General features: G+C 41.4%; 1 protein-coding gene across 7 annotated transcripts in view; it reads left to right on the top strand.

The window, feature by feature from the left end:
• The window catches only part of enox2 (ecto-NOX disulfide-thiol exchanger 2), a 185,929-nt gene extending 166,366 nt beyond the window's left edge, over positions 1-19,563 (top strand). For 4 of the 7 annotated variants that reach the window (XM_026146438.1, XM_026146448.1, XM_026146429.1 and 1 more), the window contains 6 exons: positions 3,256-3,443; positions 5,826-5,966; positions 11,788-11,844; positions 12,664-12,769; positions 14,764-14,849; positions 18,789-19,561. In XM_026146438.1, the coding sequence (XP_026002223.1) occupies positions 3,256-3,443; positions 5,826-5,966; positions 11,788-11,844; positions 12,664-12,769; positions 14,764-14,849; positions 18,789-18,920 (710 nt within the window). In that variant the 3' untranslated portion in view covers positions 18,921-19,561. Of the gene's footprint in view, positions 1-3,255; positions 3,444-5,825; positions 5,967-11,787; positions 11,845-12,663; positions 12,770-14,394; positions 14,481-14,763; positions 14,850-18,788 lie in introns of those variants that run through there. The other 3 variants (XR_003270064.1, XM_026146421.1, XM_026146457.1) reach the window with 3 other exon arrangements.
• Positions 19,564-21,990: the final 2,427 nt, after the last annotated feature.

The raw sequence follows: 21,990 nt of genomic DNA, 5'->3' as shown, positions 1-21,990 counted from the left end.
AATACACTTCTCACCTCAAACCTTCATTTTGCTGGTAGGAAAGAGCACACACAAACCCAGCGTGGACACACACACACACACACACACGCCCAGCAAGAGTTCATTAACACTGCCAATGGTCCTCCATGATAGACTGCAGGCAGCACTCGTGAACACCCACACAAAACCTAACAAGACATGCTTTCATGCACACACTCACTCACACAGGATGGGGCTTATCTCCCCAGTCCAGTCAGTGTGTTGCAGTTTCCCAAAGAGCTTCTGCTCAAGGCTTGCAGTAGGAGAGCAGAACCGATATAGTAGTGGACATCTTTGGAGCTAAGCAGATCTCATGGAATAATACCTCCTCCCAATCTACTCCTTTACTCAGTAGGTCAGGTCAAATGTCCAGATGAGAGCTACTGGCTAGAACACTCTGGTATTATTACAGCTTTGAGTACATTAATATATACTACAGGTGTTTGATCCCTGGACATGGTATATAGAAGTGACAGTGCTCCACCAACTTGACAGCATTGTACTGTTGGACTTTGGGCCCTTTTGTGTTAGAATGCTTGAAAAGTAGCTAAATATCATTTACATTTGGTTACCCAGTCTGCTTTCTAAAGGGGACCTACAATGCTTGTTTGCTTAACTACCCTTTCTGCTTTGGTTTAAGGGGGATGGGGGGAGGCCCCTTTTTCAGCTGACATAAGGGTATATCCTGGACAGATCAGCAGTTTAGAATCACCAATTAGCTTTACACACACATCTTTGGACTACTGGAGGAAAGCAGAGTGCCTGGAGAAAACTTACACAGAAACAATGAGAGCATTCAAACACCACAAAGCGAGCCCGCAGCTTACAGCAACCTTTTCTCCTGTGAGGACACTAACCACCTCTGCCTTATGCTCATTTCCAAAGTCTTGTTTTCATTCGTGGACTCTAAAATTGTAGCTTTGCATCAGTAACAGTTTTGTAAAATCTGTATTTATCTTATACTGTGGATTAGTGCAAACCCCTCAGCTTGGTCCAGCCAGTCACTGGTCTAAAACAAGCTGCTTTCGTTCCCTTCCTCTTTCCTTTCCCAGCGTTTCTTTGATTTGCTACCCCTACTAAAAGCGTTTGAACAGGAGTTGTTGGGGCCGTCTTTCACAGCTAGTGCTGTTGGCCTGGTGTGGCCATATCAGTTTATCCAGTGTCATTGACATTTTACAGAGCCCAGAGTAGAAAATATGCCTCAAAGTAAACATTTAGAGCAGCCCGAGCTTTTGGCTCACAGGGATAACTTTCATATATATTGACCTCAGTGTTTGAAAGTTCTGCAGTGCTTAGTGTAAGCATGCACTACACAGAAAATAAGGAAAAGCATTATGGGTAGCAATGTAAAGTTTTCTCCAAGCTTTCCTCCCTGGGTCAGCTATGTATAAAATTTCATATAGTGAACTTGTTCATCAGTCTGGATTTACTCAAAATGTGATGCGAGTTGTTTTTTCTTTTTAATATCTTGCCAAGCCGCTGTCATTCAAGTTATGAAAGGGAAGGAGCCTCTGGTTCCAATTTCAAAATGTCTTTGAATGATATCCTCACTGTTAACCTGGAGACACAGCACTTTCTCAGTTGATCAAACATCGTATGTATTTGTTTTGCTATAAGCAGGGATTAAATTGGGATTTGTATGAGGTTCATAAGTGTAACTTATAACTGTGACTGGCAGAAAAATATTTCTGCATACAAAAGGTCCATATTGAAGTAAAAAAAGTTGAAGCATCAAACTTTAAAGATGGGAATTAATAATCATGGTCCAGCCTTTCTTATAATTACATCAAAAGGAAAATTCTTTATAGACATTATAAGTGATGTTTCACTGCTTTCAGTACTTTGTATTGAACTGTGTGCAAATGTAAGCTAACCCTGCTAGCAGTGGAACCTATTGGCTAGCTTATTGTAGCAACTGGCTAACTGAAATAGACTTTCATAGCGGTTTACTTTCATGGAAACTACAATAAGCTTCTGTGTCACTTTTCTCACCTAGGTCTCTCCCTAGCTTGAGTCCATCTTCTCCTGGCATCTATTTTATCTGAATGAAAAAACAGACAAACTCACTGGGAGACCACACTTCATGCACACTACATTATTCAGTTCACTGTTAAACCCAACGGTTTGTTTGAAAATGTATTTTAGTCCTTGGCTGAATTATTAAGATAAAGAATTACATACGTTGTTAAAGATAGATCTGTGAGGCTGGGTGTCGCCTGATGGCAGTGAAAAGTAAATGTGCCTGAGCTGAAGTCCAGGATATAGCAGTGAGTTGTTGCCAGCCGTGATACTCTAGCTGGCATGATTTTCATCTTGTGAATCTGTATGTGTCTGTGTGCAGACGTGGCAAAATGTTTCTCTGGCAAAACCTGCACCAAAGGGCGTGTCTGCCTCTGGATTTTAGCAGATCTGAAATTTTCCAGGTGTTCAGTTTAGATCAAAAAGAAGCCACATCTCAAAAATCACCGTAGCCTGACTTGTGAACACAAAGTACTGTTTCGATGATATATTTATTACTAAATTCGATTTTTACCAATTATATATCAGAAACATAACACGTCGCAGGTAACACGATCCCATCACTACACATTCTTTAGCTTTTTCTTCAACTTTATTTCTGAGATATCAGTTTTTGACCATTATTTCTGACCTTGATGGCTGCCTTTGTGCCTCAGCCATTATTGTTGGGTAGCTGAAGCCAGTCAGAGGTGCAAATCAAAGTGGTTGCAAACAGAAAATGCTTCATTATATTATCAGGAATATGGTATGTAAATTTCATGCCTATCCAAGTGAAAGAAATCCTCCAACTGCGAATAAAATGACAGTGGGTAAAATAATGGGATGTAAACCAAGCTTTCTGGAGCTTTGATGTCAGCTGCTTTGTAGATAAATACCATCTTTTTCTGTCATGCTCTGTCCTAACTCTTTTGTTATCAACGCTCTAATAGTCACCTCCTGCTGTTGCCTCTGTGAATGAGGAGTGATGCATTCATGACTGCACATGTCACTGTCAGAGGTGCAACCTTTACTATCTTCTTTGTGTTTTAATATATACGTCTTCAGAGGACAAACAGCTCGGGGAAAACTCAAGAGCACCGTATCAGGAGTGACACAGTAAAACTGAGCCTTATCTCAACTGGAATTTGTATTGTTAGGGGTGTTAAATGAATACATGGAATGACCGGTGGCGATCCATGATAACCAGAATATTTAATTTTCTCTGTGTTTATTATGTAGGAGTTTCCCAAGCAGAGGCATTAAAGGAGGAGAACGACTCCCTACGCTGCCAGCTGGACGCCTACAGGAACGAGGTGGAGCTGCTAAAACAAGAACAAGGCAAAAATCAGCCAATTAGGAGCGAGGAGGACAACACTCACTCACAGCAGCTCAGCTTCCTGCAGCAGGCTCTACAAGGCATGCAGAAGGTGATGCTTATTGTCTACACAGAAGCATACAGAGACACCATCTTCCAGCCTTCTGTCCATCAGTGGGTTTAATCTCCTATTGGTTCCTGTCGGCACTGGGTACTTTGTACCAACAAGGTCGCTCAGGTTAACTCGTTGAATTTTCTATGCAAGCTGAAACCTTCGCTGTCATTTATCCATGACCCAGCACTTTAAATGGTAGCTAAGTGCTATTTGGGAGCACGTAGAGAAGCACAGTTGTCTGGAGCATCTGTGAAGAGCAGCTGAAAAATATTTTTACTGGAACACTTGTTCACTGTCAGAACGGGTTTTATTTGGAACTGGAGAGCTATGTGCTGCGGTTCGAACAGCATGTTCTTGGAACGAACCCAAGCCTATTAAAACCATTTCAGACCATTTAATCAAAAAAAGATATTGAAAAAACATTATTAGGATTTTAATGACATGAACTAGGTTTCAATCTAAAAGTTGCTGAATAACTTTTTACATTTCCTACTTTGAAAAGAACCCATCTAAGTGTTTTAGAACATTTGGGCATCTTTCTTTGCCTTTAGACAATAATTCTGATGGCAAAAGACCCAAACGGGACAGGCAAAAAAAGACCTCAACCCCAAGGTCAAGGAGTGAGGTCAAGTTTTCTGAAAGATAGGAGGCTGAGGTGGTCAGTAATGTCACAAAGCATGTACAGACATTTTACAGGTTCAAGTCTACAAAGTTTAGTTAATAGGCTCCTAAAACTCCAAAAATAATTTGACTTCATGCATCCTCACATGCAGCATTATCTTTTCATGCACCTCTGGACCCATTTTCGTTCAGCTCATGTTTTACATCCCTACACAGAAGTGTTTTTTCTGGTCCCCTTGCACTTGTGCCTCCACAGTGCCTGCAGAGTTTCCACCTGGTTTCCAGATTGTGGAAAATTGCAGTCAGAACAGTCTGGGGACAAAGTGAAGGTGCAAAGTGACCCAGATCCCCTGGATCACCCTCCTGACCCTACACGCCTACATGCTGGGTCACAGCTGAGGACACACCTCTCATCACCGCTGTTGATCCTCTACAAGGAATTGGCTTTAGTATTTTTTTATGTTTTAGGGGGAAAAGCAGCCACACTGAAAGCTGTCCAAAAGTAAAGAAGATAATCTTTAAGACTATATTGGCTAAGTCATTTAAAGTTTTTATTATTTGTATGGGTTACCTTTGGAGCCTTTTATTCTTGACCTTGAAAACAGCAGATCAGCAAACAGTTTTATAAGGTCTGTTGAGTCGTTCTGCAGCAAAATGGGGAAACAAGGACATGCGTAAGTTCAATTAACTCTAATTCTGTTTCAGCATTGTGAACCGGATCTGCTGATTAAGATCAAAACGATCACTGAAATATTATCTTAACTACTAGATCTTTACCTGACAGCTTAATAATCTTTCTAAATTTGAAATGAGCAGCCATAGGCTGTCAGAAATCCTTAAATCTGCCTTTACAATGCTAAAGTTTGACTCACTCTGGGTGTCTCAGGTAATGGAAATTATGATCAATTCATGTTTAGAAGAAGAAAAATCCATTAAACCCCCGCTGCTCATTTCTGCTCACGGAGAGTAATTACCTTTCCAACTTGCATATCCCGTGGTGTGTTTATGAAAAGATTAGGTGAATGGATTAAATGAACTGGAAGGCGCTGCAATGGGATACCTCTCCTTTGTCAGCGTCCACACGTTGTATTGCAGAGTCCCTCAGACTAGAAAGTAAACAAAAATATCAGCACATACTGACAACCTTGTCTCGTATTCTTGTGAATTATAGTGTAACAGACAAAAAGCACTGAGTGATTAGGAGTGCAGGCGAACATTTCTAGCTGCAAAGACCCCCCTCCAACAAGCGTACCGCCTTTGTGTTGAAATGAACACAGAAGGTGGATCTTTTTATCTGTGTTCAGGAAGAAACGTCAGACAAATTGGACACAAATCTAGGTGTTAGCCTTCAAAGCTTTCTCAAAACTGGTTCTTCTGGTACTCAAAGCAAGCATGAAACCCAAATGAGCGTTCCGATTAACATCCCTATTAAGAGTTTTTCTTCTATATTCATGCATATTCATTTTTGACTGAAAGATCTGCAAAATGATTCCTCTTGGACACATGCACGAGAGCAGAATTTTTCTTTCTGTAAAAATGTTTATTAATCATATAATTCACATCCATATCTAATTGCTTTTTTGTATTGAGCTGAAGTTCCAATTACCAGTATGGGGATTAGATGCTAAATATTAATGAACAAATGGCGTATTGTTCCTCTGCTTTCAGAGCAGGTTGATTATGAGGTTAGCATTGTCACGGTTAGTTAGCTCACAAAGGCATTAGTGGCTTAATGTGCTCGCTTTTTTGTTTTTACAGCAACTGTTAAAAATGAGGGAAGAATTAAAACAGCGGGAGGCCGAGCTGGAGAAGAGTTTGGAGGAAAAACAACAGCTGAAGAATCAAGTGCAGAACCTGAAGGAAGGTCTCCAGAACCTGCAAAACGCACACGTAATGCAGGTAGGTGACAGACATGCACGCTTTCACTGGGAACATGTGAGCGTTGCCATTCTGCGTTTCATAGGAGAGTGAGTTTGTTTGTTCGAACAGTTATTATTCTGCACTTTAATGGGAAAGAAATTAGTCCGAGGCCTTCAAGAAGTTTCAGTGCACAAAAGAAATTAAAGATGTAAATCATAAATAAATAAACAGCGAGCAATGTGAATGCTGCAGTAAGTAGTCTGGGGTTGAGAAAATCACTTTGAACTAGTTTAAAGCTCTTCTAAACTCATCAGGATCCCAAAATGGCCACATTGGGTGGAAAAACCAGTGTGCTTGACTGCAAACAAACCATTCAATGGTGGCTGAACCATATAAATATCAAACTATACATGAGAACCTTTGTGCTCACAGTTACATGTATAAAGTCTGAAAAAAGAAATTGATGCACTTCAGCATGAATCATGGCTCAAGAGTTGGGAGTTCGCCTTGTAATCGGAAGGTTGCCGGTTCGAACCCCGGCTCGGACAGTCTCGGTCGTTGTGTCCTTGGGCAAGACACTTCACCCGTTGCCTACTGGTGGTGGTCAGAGGGCCCGGTGGCGCCAGTGTCCGGCAGCCTCGCCTCTGTCAGTGCGCCCCAGGGTGGCTGTGGCTACGATGTAGCTGCCATCACCAGTGTGTGAATGTGTGGATGACTGGATATGTAAAGCGCTTTGGGGTCCTTAGGACCAAGTAAAGCGCTATACAAATACAGGCCATTTACCATTAGCATGAATGGGGTCTTCAAAATATCAAAACTGGGGGAAAAAGGACAGACTGCAATGAGATTTCTGACTTTTACTGGAGGTTTCGTTCTCATTTTCCTCCCTGGAGTGTTTATTCGTTTTTTAAACCACGGTATAATCAAGTTTTTCATTTGTAATTTTACTCCAAAAAATATTAATGTTGCAGCGTTCATGTTGTAAGTAGTTCAGTAAAATGACATTTATGAATTCCCTCTGTTTATGTAATAGTAATGTGCCCTACTAAAAAGCAAAAGAACATTTTAACTAATACCCATTTAAAGGCCTGTGTGTCGATTGTGTATTCAAACATTTTTCAGTGTCTGCAGGCATCCATAGAAACAAATTGAGCTAGTAAACTATAGCTGCACCATATCTTCCAGGTAGTTCCATTTTCAGCTGCTTTCAGCTCTGATCACTTGATTTGTTGACTGAAAATCAAAGTATAATAAAATAATAATCAAAAAATAAAAGAACTTCTCTCTTTTACCTTCTCTTAAGTGATGTTTGGTGGCATTATTCCCCTTGTAAATGGTAACAGACTGAATGTAATTGTTCTCCATCTCCAAATCATTTCGTCCAAATGGCGGTTGTTGCTGTAGCTGACTGTAGAGCAGAAATATGACCGTCGACGTTAATTGCAAAACTAACTGGTGAGTTTCAGCCTCTGTTTTGTTTATTCGGTTGCACCATTTCTGCTTGTGCTTCGACTGTGCTGGCTACATCAAACGTTTGAAAAACAGCAAAGCTTGACCTAGATCACAACCTGGTATTCACTTAGTCTTTCTTTACAAATTTTCATTTTGTTTTGGGGCCAAACTCAGACCTGCACAAGAAACTGAAATCTGTACAGCTGTGCACAAAAACTTCAGAGAGGAAGGTGCACACGAGTCACAAGCCTGACCTGCTGTAAATTTGGCCAGTGCCACTTTGAAGGTCACCATCTTGTTCACTTCTGAACTACTTTCAAGTGGGAATGCTATTTTTGGCTCTCTCATAGGAAGTGCTTCTTATGCATTCTTCCTCTTTAACGTGTCAAAATGGGAATGTTTCAGCTTTATTTTCATTTTCGGGATCTAGATGAAGGGAGGCAAATTTGGCAATCTAGTGATGCGGGTTGTGAGTGAAGATTGTGTTTGCGCAGCCAACAAACTCCTCTGTTTTCACTGCGCGCTGTGAACCAGCACACAGTGGCACTTCCAGTTTTCTCAGCTGAAACTTCTCTGGCAGACGCCTCAGGACAGTACAGTAAAAGTCCACATTAACAGTCTCACCCTGGGGAACCAACTCACGATGCACAACCCAGTGGGGGAAAAATGGGATTTGTCTGAGTGTTTTCTCACCTGAAGCGCCGCCTTAAGCCGTGGAAAGTTTGGACTCCACTGCGAATTCATATAGTATACAGTTTAAGTGATCAGAACAAGGCTTACAGAGACCAATCTGTAGTAGATGGTTTCTGCACATGGTCAAGAAGATGACCTATGAGAAAATGACATGAGCTAAATGTAAATCAAACGAGGCTTTAGATTTTCATGTACCCATTTCTAGAGTTTTTAATTCAGACCTTATTCAGTGTTTAAGCTGGACTACACAGAAGACTGGGCTGTGGTGCCTCTAAAGCACCTCTCCCTTGGTCAGCCAGAGTCTCATCTTTGAGTGGGTGACAGCACACTGAACCAGAATGTAGCGTTATTTCACCAAAAACAGCGATCGCTCGTAGCAAGGCTTGTTTTTCTTTTAAATAACTCCCATAAGGCCAACTTTCCGCACGCACCCTCAACAGCATCCTGCCCAGTCGGGTACATTTAATCAGTCTCCACAGGCTCATCAATCATTATCTCTACATCCTTACTATCATAAAATGAAAACCTGCCCTTGCTGCCTCATTATAACAATGCTGAGTATTTCAAGGCCCTTATCGTTATCCAAGTAACATACCTAGGTGTAAACAGAGTTTTTAAAAGCTCTCTGCAGAACATCCATGCCAGCAAAAAGATTACTGCCAAAATAAATACCTTCAGCCTTTAGGTTGTAACCTGTTTGTCTAACAGTAAGGCAGCGCCAGCAGCAACTCCCATCTCACCGTGCCCTCGTCTGCACCAGATAATGCAGTTTTTAAGGGTTTTTCTCTTCTGTGAGGCAGGCTGTCTAACCATCTGAACTGTATGTTCTCACAACACCCGCATGACAAAAATACCAAAGAAATTAATTCACTTTTTTAACTAGAAACACATTGAGCACAGTTGACCAAACTCAAATGGTTTCTTCCCTTTTCTGCAGCTGCGATTTTATGTCACGCCGACCACCAGCCTTACCCAGTCACGCGCTCTCAGTCCTGAACATTTTGTCCTTTGTGTCATGCATCTGCACCGGCATCACACAAAGCAGTGTTTTTTTTCTCTCAGAGAGGCTGTAACTAACAGCGATGTCAGAGTATGGTCACCAGATTGGGGGATATTACCTGCCAGATAGGAGCCACGTGGCCACACCTGCTGCTTTATTAATCTACATTGGTGTTTTTGGGAAAAGACTGCTAGTAACAAAGTGCCTAAAGATGCAATTTCAAATTGATTCTTTGCTCAGTCGTCTGTGTTGACATAACACTGGCTCATCCCTTGAGTTAGGTGCCTTTGTAATGCTTGAGTGATTCATAGGTCAATGTTAAGTGGTTCCGCAAACAAACAAAAGCATTCCTCTGAAAGCAGTCGGGTACAAGGACTGGAATGAAAATGAGTGAAACCTTTGAAAGACCTTCAGAAAGCCTTAAGAACTATTGCTCAAGACCACTTAAAAATACAAGAAAGTCTGGCTCCTTGGAAGCAAAATACAAAGAAGTGAGGAGTCCAGCGCTGTCTGTAGGGCTGAACAATGAATCTAATTTTCATTTCAGTTACATTTCAATTCAGTTTAAGCTCGCAGTGATGAGTAAAACAAGGTGATTTAGATAAAACGACTACTGTGCCACTCTTAAAATGACTCTTTAGTAAATTTAGTATTTTTCCGAACTGAGTAATTGTGGTAAATGGTCATCTGAATGTTGATCACGATAAAAGGATTTTTGCCACCATCGAGCAACCCTGCCTACCCCAAAAAAACACATTAGTTAAATGTGCTTCTTCCACTGAGACACATTTTTCCATTTAATATTGATTCGTGTCAAGCTGTATTACTACACTCTTCCACTGACAGACGCACAATCCTCAATCTTATAAACAATTTCAGTTTTCATGGGTCATTTTTCTCTGCTTGCTGTGTCATGTTTACTAATGTTTCAGGTGTTGTCCCATGCGCCGAGTGCTAAAGTGCTCATGTTTGTTAATGTTCCTTCTCGCTCGGTATAATGAGAGAAATGGCTGTCATTAAAATGAGCCTCGGGTTAAATCGCCTATTAAATTGGATGATAATACAAACGAAAGGCTCTCAAACTATGTGGGAGCCTCTGCGTGTGTTGTCTGTTAGCTCGGAGATAACAGGTTTCATGCGACGCCGAGCTGAGTTAGTCATTTGTTAACGGATCTCTTCTTCTTCCGATCAGCTGGAATGACAGGGTTGTCAATAGCTTGTTAAGAGTGATGGGTTTGATTAGAAATGTGTCCCTCCACAACTGTGAGCCCTGGGAAATATGCTAATTAAATTCTTGCATATGGGCAAACATGAATCATGAAAGACAGTCTCATTAAAGGGAGAAAGAGAAATCAATTTTGGGGCGTTGCTTTCTCCGAAGATTAGCAGGCAATGTAGGATGATTTGTCATGCCGAGGACATCTCTCATGCCATCAGTTCTTCTTCACTGGTTCAGTCACTGTCCTTACTGTCAGCGAGCTGTCGCCACATATCACTTCACCGATGCAAGTGCAGGTCATTGAAGCCATTAACCTTATTATTATGATCACAACAAACATCTTTATCATTTCTTTGTATGTATTTTATTGTCGTCACTAAGAGTTTTCCGTTGGGATTTATCGGCTGCTTTCCTTTGTGAGTAAAGGGGCATTTCGCTGACTTAGTATCGCAAGTTACCACTTGTGAGACGATATACATGAGAAAGCCAGGATATTCAGACTTTCAGTACCTAATATAAGGAAAGCACTTCCCATTATGCAACTCAATAGTTTATTTTCACTGGAAGCCTCCCACACTGTAAATGTAAACTCAGCATCACCCACAATTATTCCTTATGATAAAAAGCATAATTTAGAGCCAGAGATAAGGGTAGCAATCTAAAACCAATTCTAGTTGAGTCCTTTCCATTTAATTGTATTCTTTGTAAGCTTGGCGGGTTTATCTGACAGTCTAACTTGTGGCGTTGGAGCTTTGCACACCTGAGTCAAATGCAAGCCTTTATTAAACACTGTTTTTCTGCTGTGTTTGGGTCCAGAGCCAGTAAATTGTTCCAGACAGAATATTGATTATAAATCAGTAAAGAAATTGATGTGTATGTAGAATCCATAACAGTCCATAATAACTTATAGACATAAATGACTTTATTTGTAGTAACTGCTTTTCACAAGATAAAGCTGTCTGTGAGCTACAGTGGGTCTGTTTGACACTCTGACAGCTTCTGAAGCTCCTAATTTTTATATTTTCGACTCAACTTGTTAACATAGCAGGACAGTGATCCGAAACACACCAGCAAGTCCACCAATCCAAATTAAATACACAGACTGTACATCCGTGAAAACCCGTCCTTACACCTGACAGGCTGTTTTTTTTGTTTTGTTTTTTAAGCTGATCATTTAGCAGGTCTGCTGTGGATTACTTTGCTGTTGATGGACTAACGTATCATTAGAGCTGTTTTATATTCCAGAAAAATCAGGACGCACACTGTTACATATTTAATAGCTGACTTGTTTGTGCCAGTTTTGACTCAGGAAGAGTTAATTACATCCATATGGAGTTTACTGTCTTAGCTTTTCTTGTTTCTTCACAATCAGCTCATATCTGGACATTATTCTAAAAATAAACAACTTTAAGACCTCCCTCCTGCCTGTCTGCATACATTGGTGCCTGGGTTGTTTCTCAGTGTGTTATTCTTCATATGTTTCTAATGTGCTACAGCTGGAGATGTCGAAGCAAGACGACAGAGGAAGCGAGGAGAGCGCTAATCAAAGCAGCGTAAGTGGGGAAAAATGCTCAGTCCTCCACATAGTTTTGTCCTCATTCTCCCTTTCTTCTTCTTGTTTTCCTTCTCCTCCTCCTCCCGATTTCCCCCTCTCTCCTCTTCCAATGACATGACAGATCATTACGGGCCAAACTAGTTCACTGCAACTGCATGTGTCATTTAATAAATCACACAGACACAAGTGGGCTAGGAAATAAAGGAGTCATAAAGTCAAAACGGCTTGCACATGTGCGTATGTCTACACACCCACACACCAAGACACACTCACAGGGTGTTATGGATGGATAAAAAAAGGCCACCAGAGATCCCACACTAGAAGTGGAAATGGTACGCACCGTACTATGTAGAACAACAAACACAGACAAAATCTCTTCTGTTATGCTGCCTCTTCTCTGCCACCTGTCAGAGATCTGAAACGAGCAGCTTGATCGTTCGCCTTCCAAGTCTCTTCCCCTCTCCCTCTATTTGTTCTTTTCAAACTCGTCTCCTCTGTCCTGTCATTGTGTATGTGCGAGACACGCTTCCCTCTATTAGAAATATAGCTGCTGGCTGAATATCCTCCCTCGCCTCATTATCCCCTTCCTCATTCATTATCCCCGTTTTCATTGTCTCTCTGGATTGACATGTTGGTGGTGAAACTTTCTGGTGTGCTCGTCGCACTTATTTGTGCATGATTGTCTTTTTATTGTGTCCCATGCATCAGCCTAAATTTGAATTTGTTTACATTACGCCAGATAACTCAGTCAAACAGTGCCAGTGGCTGTCTGCAGACTGATTCATGCTAACCGTGTGTGTGTTTTGTGCACGTGTAGGAAGCCACAGCGTCGACGGTGGTGTCCTGCAGTCAGGAGAAAGAAGGTCCCACAGAGAGGAATCCACCAAGTCCTGTCCACTCCGAGAGGGAAGCTCTGCTAGTTGGTACGCTGACACTCTGGCTTTTTCCCAGCACTCTCACTGAGACATTTCTTAACCCATGAACTGCTCAGTGGCAGGCCCGGGCCCTTCTGTGTGGAGTTTGCATCCTCTCCTCACGCTTCCTCCGGGAGCTCTGGTTTCTCACCAAAACATGCTAAGTATGTCTTTTCACTGTGCCCTTTACCAGGACACAAGCTTACAGCTACATTTGATCGCTGGCTCCTGGTTACATTCAAATGCCCCTTTCTCCAGAAATGTGTGTTTCTTATATGCAGAGTTTATTATTATAACACACACCTTACTCGAGCTGCCCTCAGCATTCATGGCCCTGCAGCTGCACACAAAGTGTCAGAGTGCCTTGAAGGCAGAAAGTAGGAAGATTTGGATAAAGATTCAGAAACACCAAACATGGGAAGTCTGGATGCTGCACCAACCGCTGCATTTGTGGCTTATGGGGGGGAAAAAAGGGGAAAAAAGGGTTGCGTTGTTTTTCATTTTTGCAAATAGTTGCCGTGACCAGCTGCTTTCGACTGCTTAAGATTGAAATGCGATAGCACAGGTTGCCTGGTGGGAGGCAACATGTCTCCAAACAGTTGCACTCTTCCTTAGACTGACTGCAGTCGCACTCAGACAGATTGGCTGAGGTTGGCAAATAATGATCAACTATGAGATTTAACTCTGGTTGCATTCTGGTTATAATCTTATTGAAAGACCAGGTTCCACAGTGGCTGTCACTGTGCAGGTAAATCACCACCCTGCAGATACTTTTTAACTCTTTGTGAAGGAATCTCTGAATTCCATTTTTTAATCTATGAGTTTGGCAACAATATTGCAAGTTTGTGTCTCGGTCTCCAACCACTGTTTTCATTAGTGTGACTGTAGCTTCAAAGCTTCCTTTCTATAGAGCGATCACCTGTTTTTGGATTTGCCTCATGGAACATTTTACAGAAACTTTTAATCAAGTTCAAGTGTTGTTTATATTTATTGGCTTGTTTCTTCAGGTGCTTGATAGTTGTGTCAGCTTTCAGACGTAATAGTTATACAATTCTTAGAAAGAAATGTGGTGTAAAATAAGAGGAATGGCAGCAGTGTCTGTTCCTTTCTGGAAGTGAAAATCACCATTTGTCATCTTTTATGGTCTCATCAATGTAATGATCATGAGCTCTGACTCTAGCACATTCTGGTAATCTACACACAGACGCAGAGAGTGGGTGCATATTGCTCCAGCAAACGTCTGCTGTCAGTTGGAGAAGGTGTTTATTGGCTGATTTTTAAGGTGAATAAGCATGGACAGCAAAACGATTGTAGTGGGCGAATTGTTGCAAATAAATCATCGTGAATTTTAACTCGGTGTGCTATCTAAATGCACCATTAGATTCTCAGTCGGTCTCTTAATCATTGTCAGTGGAGCAGCTCCAGACGAGCACGCTGTTTGTGTTCAAGTATCGATTGACCTCCTGCAGGTGACAAAAATGAAGTCTTGGCATACTGTTTTCCTCTAAAAAGACTCTAATGCTTATCATATTTTTGCTTCGGTGTTTGACCCAGCAGAAATCATTGTTGCTTTCACTTTGTTTTGTTATTGTTGTTTGTTTTTTACTTGTTTTTGCTTCTTTTTTTCAAATCAGGGTACCTCAATGCTGCATAGGTGATTTGTAAACAGAGGTGGAGGATTACCTCTCTCCTGGCCCTGTCTGTGAGCTGATAGCAGATGGTATGTTTGAGCTAGGGGAGAGTTGGGCTTTGATGAGACAACGGCATCAAAGCCACCATTAAACACTCTCTCTAATCTGGAGCCACAATGTACAAGAGGCTCTTAACAGTAGTGGGACTCTGGGAGACGCCACTCGAAGCTCAGTCAGAGGACAGGAGAAAGAGTCAGATAAAGCGGCGTTGTGAACATACTGGTGTAGTTCATCGACGTTTTATGGGTGACAGGAGGTTTGTGACATGGCTCTGTGTTAACATCTTCCCACGATTTGTTTGTTCTACCTCAGGGATCATTTCAACGTTCCTGCACGTCCACCCGTTTGGAGCCAGCATCGAGTACATCTGTTCATACCTGCAGCGTTTGGACACCAAGGTAACAGACTCGCACGAATCAAAACTTCTTCTACTGTGGATTGTATGCACCTGTACTGGCAGCGTGTCTCTTTCCTGTATAGGACTGATGTATGGGCTTGTATGCCAAGGCCCTGCTGTGCCATCAACACAAGCTGTATTGCTTTTAGAGCCCTTTGACAATACAAATATTTGTTTTCTCCCCAAGAGATAGGTGAGAGGAAGGATAACATGTCTGTCCAAACAGATTTACACAGCGCTGTGTTTTAGCCCCCTTTGGTATTTAGCAACATTTCTTTTGTCTTTGACTTGAACTGGGATAAACCGAGAGCTTGCTGTTTTAACATATGTTTTTTTTCATTAGCCATGTAAACGCTTCCCTGTAAGTTCAAATGTGTACATTTTGATGTCGTAAGACACCTGGGTCATGTGAGTGGCTTCCTATATACGCTGGGTCATTTAAAGGTTTGGTGGTGTTTTCCAGCAGTGCCAACATGTGCACACCAACACATCTAACAACTAACTTCCACACTGCTCATTCTTCTTTGCCTTCTAAATGCGTACAGCTTGGTATTTATTATTATTATAATGTTTTGTTAAATATAGAAAAATGTTGTGAGCTAACTGTGGGTTTTGGAAAGGTCTCTTGGAAAAGAGACACTCCACTTTTACTGAGACAAATACATAACCAGTCACAGTAAACGTCAGACTGGGGACTGTGAAGGCCACTTGAGTACAATGAACTCATTGACATGTTCAGGACACCAATGCATGAGTTCGTTGAGCTTAGTTTGTTTGAGCTTTGTGAGATCAGAAAAATGACTGGATATGCTTTAAGTTGCTGCCGTGCAATTGGCTGATTTAATATTTGCCTTAAAAAGCAGTTGAAGGAGTGTACCTAATAATGTGGTGAAAATGGTTTTCAAGCAAGTTTAACTTTGACCGTTTCACTTTTCTGTATGTGGACTTCAAACATGTCTTCTCATATCTGACTTTTCCTGATGCGGGAACGTATTAAAAGTAGATCCTTCTTCATGTCACTTGAAGCCAGACACCGCCCAATCCTCACACATCCTCAGCTTCCACTCTGTCCGCTGAGGCTATTCCATCCCCATCTTTCCGACGAGGCGTTTTAGACACATTATCGCTCTTCACTGCCACTTATATGAGGCTTTCAAGATGCCAACTTTCAGTGTCACCTCCAAAAAAGCAACACTAAGATTAATGGCCACTTCTCCTCTCCGCCCCAACAAGAAGACCTTCAGGGGGAAAATGGCAGCCTATCCCTTTATATTCCCAGCGCTGAGCAAACATTAAACCCTTTTCTGACGACTTATCATTTAGTAGAATTAATTGGCAAAAATGCGGATGTCTCAAGCGCATCGACGTGGCTGCCCCGAGAAATGCGTGTTCTCTGTAGCAACTCTTTAAATATGCTCATCACCAGCCTGACTCATAACTCACACATGCAAAGAGTGTGACGGACTTCTCTGATGCCTTTTGGGGATTTTTTTGTCTTGAGTGTGTTTTAATGTGAGCGGACGCCCACGCTTGTCTGTCTGTGTGCGTCTGAGTTTGCCTGTACATCTGTTGTTCCCACACAGACTCTTCGCTACACACATTAAGCAGCCCACAGAGTTTTGTCAATATCACTGGCTGGACTCACCAACAACGAGTCCAATCCTCTCTCCTTATCTGGTCGCTCCACACACACAATCACGCACGGCTTCATTGTGTGTAATGACACTCTAGTCCTATCTCCACGATGGCTCTTAATGCGTCCTGACATGAGTGCAGCTCTTAAACAATCTACTTATTAATTCAAGTCACTGTGGGATGTTTACAGCAGCTTGGACAGTGAATCTTGGCAGCGTCACCTCAGGATTTAGGCTGACTGATCCTCAGCCCACCCATGTGACTGAACGTGTAGAGGAGGTGTAAGAGAATAAAGCCTGAATGTTATGAACAACTCACTGGGTGACCCAACAAGGGCTGGTGAGCATTTTTCTCCCAAAGTGGTTTCCTGCCTTAAAAGATGTTTCCACTGAAAACAAAGTGAATTGAAAAGCATGAGTACACTTTCTCACTAATGGGTATGACTAAAATGTTTGCAAAGTTATAATTAGGGGCTAAGTATATTTTTCATCTGTGCCGAGTTTGATGTGCAAATATAACTGAAAATTAGCTCAAAGACGACTGACAAGCCTGAAGGTTTGAGCGCTACATTAAGGGGATCCAGAGATTCTGTTAAGCCGTAGAAAGCATGGTTTGGGGTTAACTCGCCCCCTTTTGCAGTCTGCAGACTACACAAAATCAGCCCGATAATCACCAGATCCAGATGAAATTGGGTGTTGGTTGATGTCTGGAACAAAGATGGCCATCACGCATGAAAATTGATCACATTATCTTGCATAATATGTCGTAATGAGTACCGACACTGCATCTGGGACTTCTCGCGGCTCTCCTGACAAAAAGCCTAGAACATTAGAAACTTCTTCAGCGCACTTCTGTGAGATTAAGCAATATGAGCACACAGCTGTTCAGTTTCTTCTACATTAGAAGACAGAGTCCAAAGGCCGCGCACATGTAAAGAAAGACGGTCCCTATAAATGGGGAGCAATGCAGTCTGTCTCACACTCACGGGAAGGTCGAGATTTTATTATTCTAGCATGCGTAATTTGACGCGCTGCCCATCGTAACAGATGAAAATAGCTGCTCTGAATGACTTATCCTTCATCCTATAATGAAACTTTTCCATTAGGGTCGAAACATTTCTAGGATGACAATGTCTCCATCCGCAGGATACCATGAGTCACTGAATAGTTTGAGTAGGAAAGGGATATGAATCACATGCTACGCTGTGCAACCACCAGATTTAAGCCCAGGTGATTAAGAAAGATTCTGTGGCCAGCGTCTCCCACATTATAACTAAAATACCAGGAGAGCCTTGAGTACATTTTGGAAGCTTGCAGAATCAGTACCAGGATTGATTAAAGATGTTCTTACGGCATATGGACGCCCGTCAACTTACCAGCTTGCAATTTGGTACAAATCTGTAAAATAGTAAGTTAGAATGATTGCAATTAAAACTACTAAAGTATTGCAAAAGGTTTGGTAGTTAGAAGGGGTTTAAAAAACCCTTTTTGTTGGTTAATAAGTCAAGCATTGAGTTCTTCAGCTAATGAGTCTGTACGGCAGTGACAGGAGACGGCAAAGCTGCGTTTGAGTTGCACAAAGGTTCCCACTCCCGCAAAGTTTTCAAAGGTAGCAAAAATCTTAAACTCCTCTAAGTCAGTGAAGGACGGTAAAGACGCGGCTAATGTGATAGATTATCTCCACCAGCACGACTCTGGACTAGCTGTAGTTTCTTAATGTTTTTCCTGTAAAACCTGAAAAAAAGCACATCACTATAATTAAGTCTGGAGGAGATAAAGGCCTGAATGACCTTCCTCAGGTCTGCTAACAAGAGCAATGAACCGATCATAGTCACGTGTCCCAGCTGATTCAAACACAGTTGCTTACTTCAGTGCCATGAGCAGACTTTGACAGTTTTAAATTAAAACATTTTTTAAATGATTTTAAATCAAAAAATAAATCAAGGGGTTTTAATTTTAGTGATAAGCTGTCCATCAAGACATGATATAATTAATAGTTCCACTGCTTAACTCCAACATCTGGCTTCTAATAACTGTGTAAGTGTTTTATCTCATGTGAGGAAAGTCAAAACAGAATTCTGAGAGCCGAGTGAAGTCACAAGAGGTTAGTGGGACAGCAGATGGATGTGACCTGTGGTCTGATGCTGGTTCTCCAGAGGTTTCACTACTTTCAAGTGTGATTTGTGCAAGATCTGTTTCAGGAATACCTTCTTTTTTTTTTTAAATTAATGTGATTGTGTGGTGCACAGGTGCAGATGGATATGTCTTAGACAATGTGGGCTTATAATCTGTACCTGTGTTTGCAGATCAACCCCACTGAGGTGGAGTCTCTTCTCTCTCGGCTGCCCTGCACCTTCAGACAGGAGCTAACTGGTGTCGGAGCCAGTCTAGAGAAACGCTGGAACTTCTGCGGCTTTCAGGGCATCAAGAGCACGTAGAGACGGCCGGTGGCACTTGTGGAGGAGAAAACAGGCGGACAAGGCAACACTGAGATACTGTAGACATGTGAAAGAAACCATGTAAAGTCCACAGCTATCAAAGACCGGACTGTACGAGGACACAGCAGACTGAGCACAGATCAGAGAGGAAAGTTAACAGCATTTCAGGGACTCTGTGTGGGTGGCAGAGACGTGCAAATGCTGCATTTCTATGGCTACAGTAGTGTTGACACCAAGCCCTGGTGATGCAGTCTTCATGAGCTTGAACTCAGTTTCTCGATGTCGGCTAAATATTTTTAGACGCGATGACTCCCCGCGAGTCGCAGAACAGCACCAATTCCTACAGTCACTGGATTATTCTGTAGTTTTTTGCCCACAGGGGCAGGGCATTGTGCGGTGTCAGTGTGGGCCCGGTCTACAGGGCTACACTGGGAGGTAATCAGGGTACGCCTGAACACTTCAATCCTCCAAACCCTTTGGCCTCCCTCTCTTCTCTTTTTTGCTGTTCCTGGTTTGTAACATAGATCAAAAAATAGATATATTTCTTCATTTTCTGTAAAGGCAGTTAACAGTTGCATAGAATCATTTGTTGTAATACACTGTAAATGCTTGGATGATATTTTTGATTATAAAAAAGATGTTTGAGTATACATAAATGAGTCTGTTTATTTTTTATATATATGTTTTATATGTGTCAATGAAGGTTAGCAGGGTTAGGGTTGTACATATTTCAAGTATTATTTTGAGCCAAGGAGTATAATAAGGAATTACCAATTCTCTATGCCATTACAGATATGTAGAAAAGCATAAAAATGTGTTTTTAAATACCTAAACCTTTCTGATTTCTCACTGTTTACTCACAGATCTCAAGACAGGATCAGTTTAGGTTGCAGATTAGGAACTTCTACATGCAAAGTATGATATGAAACGATTCCTGAACATGTTATATTGAGAGTGTATCTTAATCTTACCGTGTTTAATCCACATGGAAAGGTTAGATCACAAGCCCGCTGTGTCAGCTTGTCCAAAAAGAGCCTCACAAACTCGGGTGATGAGTGATCCGGCTTCTGGTTCTAGTGCTGATACGTTTTGACACTGTTGAAAATATCAGAAAAATGTGGATACACAGAATTGATGTAAATTTGGGCAACTGTGAGGAAGAGCCACACCTACCATAGTGAAAGTGTACCCCTTTTTTTTTGCATGTTTAATACTTTCTCCCCGTTTATCCTGAGGGATTTGAATCAAATATTTTTTCCTCAGCTGTCTTAAAACTTTCAGAAGATTTCCAGGTTGCTAATAGGAGGATATCATATACTTGGGGAAGGGTCATCCCATATAAAGTTTTTAATTCAGCAAAATAAGTTCTGTTCTCAAACTAGAAGGTTTTTGAAAAAACATTTCAGGACCTGTTAATAGTGTGGGCACATGACACTCCTTAAACAGAGCCGTTTTTTTTCTTCATTTAAAAAACCAGGACTCTAATAGAAAGTAATTTTAAAGCAGATGAAATCACAGCTAGAAGATGAATGTCAAAATGTGATGATGTGCCCTCTAAAAGTTTGCTCCAAAAAAAAGCACTTTTCATGTTATTCTCCAGGGTATTATCAGAAAATTGGAGGGAAAAATCCATTTCCTAATAGCCCACGTCATGGACATTAAAATTGGTGCAGTGTGGAACATCTCACAAAAAAAAAGATTTTGTCTTTAAATTGTGACGCTGGAGTGGGTGTAAAATTGAGCTGGTTGCAGATTTGAACAGAGCTGAAGCGTGTCTTTCAGTCCTGGAAATTGCACACACTTATGAAGGTATAAGAGCTCGGAAATCCTGGAAAAATACAGTGAATTAAAAAGCACCTCTGTTTAGTTCAGGGGTATAAAACTTGCAGTTTCATAGAATAAAGGTAAAAATTTGCATGGCTTCATTAAAAATGCTAAAGCTACAAATAAAAAGTTGACAGCAAGCTAAATTTATTTATAAAGCACATTTAAAACAGTGTTCACTGACCAAGTGCTTAACAAAGTATGTAATACACACAAGCATTAATTAGGAGGCTTTCAGGGCAAAAACAGAGTTAGAGATGTGTCTTTTGTCTTCCTCCCCTCACCCTCAACCGGTCGTGGCCGCCCCTCCCCGAGCCTGGTTCTGCTGGAGGCTTCATCCTGTTAAAGGGGAGTTTTTCCTTTTGTGCTTGCTTGTAGGGGGTCGTCTGTGTTATTGTACGGTCTTCACCTTACGACATGAAGTACCTTGAGGTGACTGTTAGTTGGCTCTATATAAATAAGATTGAACTGGACTGAACTGAATATACATAAGAACAAATGAGGGGTTAGTGGGCTGGAAGGGTCAGAGAGTAAAGGTGTTCTGAGTTTTTACCAGTGGATCTGAGAGAACTGGGAGCTGAATGTAAACAAATAAGACTGTTAAAAAGCCTTAAAAACAATCAATTCTTAAACTTAACTGGAGAGGAAGTTAATGTAGAGAGGCCAGCACTGGAGTGATGTGCTCATGTTTTTAAAAAATGGGCTTATTCTGAGAGGGTGAGGTGGGAGGCAACGATTGATTGATTTTATTTTTTTATTTTTTCATGGTATGACCCTTAGGGAGTATTTTTTACTTGAAACAAAAAGCGTGTTTATCACTTTGTCCAGACAGGGTACTGTCTGCTCCTTTGCCTACAGCTCAGCTTTGTGTCCTTCATGTTGCTGCAGACACAAGTAAGCACATGACAGACACCAGAGAAAGGTTTCTAGGCCTCTAACAAAATCCACTCATGTTCCAGAGCACAGCCCACAGGTTTGGCCTTTTGGGATTTTTCTGTTAAAAGTAGCAATCTTGGCTAAAAATCCTTTTTTTTTATTTATTTTATTTATATATATAAATATACATGTGTGATTTTCAGAGATGGTTGTATGGGGGGTGGATATATGATATTCAGGTGCAGTTGTTCACATATCTTTATGCCTGTCATCCCTTACTATCAGTCCTGGGAGACACATACGTAGACCTGCACAGAACAAGACAGGTGGTCCACTTCAGTTTGTGCTCACTCTTGCTTGAAGGGCTGTA

The sequence above is a fragment of the Astatotilapia calliptera genome, chromosome 2, assembly GCF_900246225.1.
Source record: "Astatotilapia calliptera chromosome 2, fAstCal1.2, whole genome shotgun sequence".
Lineage (NCBI taxonomy): Eukaryota > Metazoa > Chordata > Actinopteri > Cichliformes > Cichlidae > Astatotilapia > Astatotilapia calliptera.
This window is presented reverse-complemented; position numbering and strand designations above follow the sequence as displayed.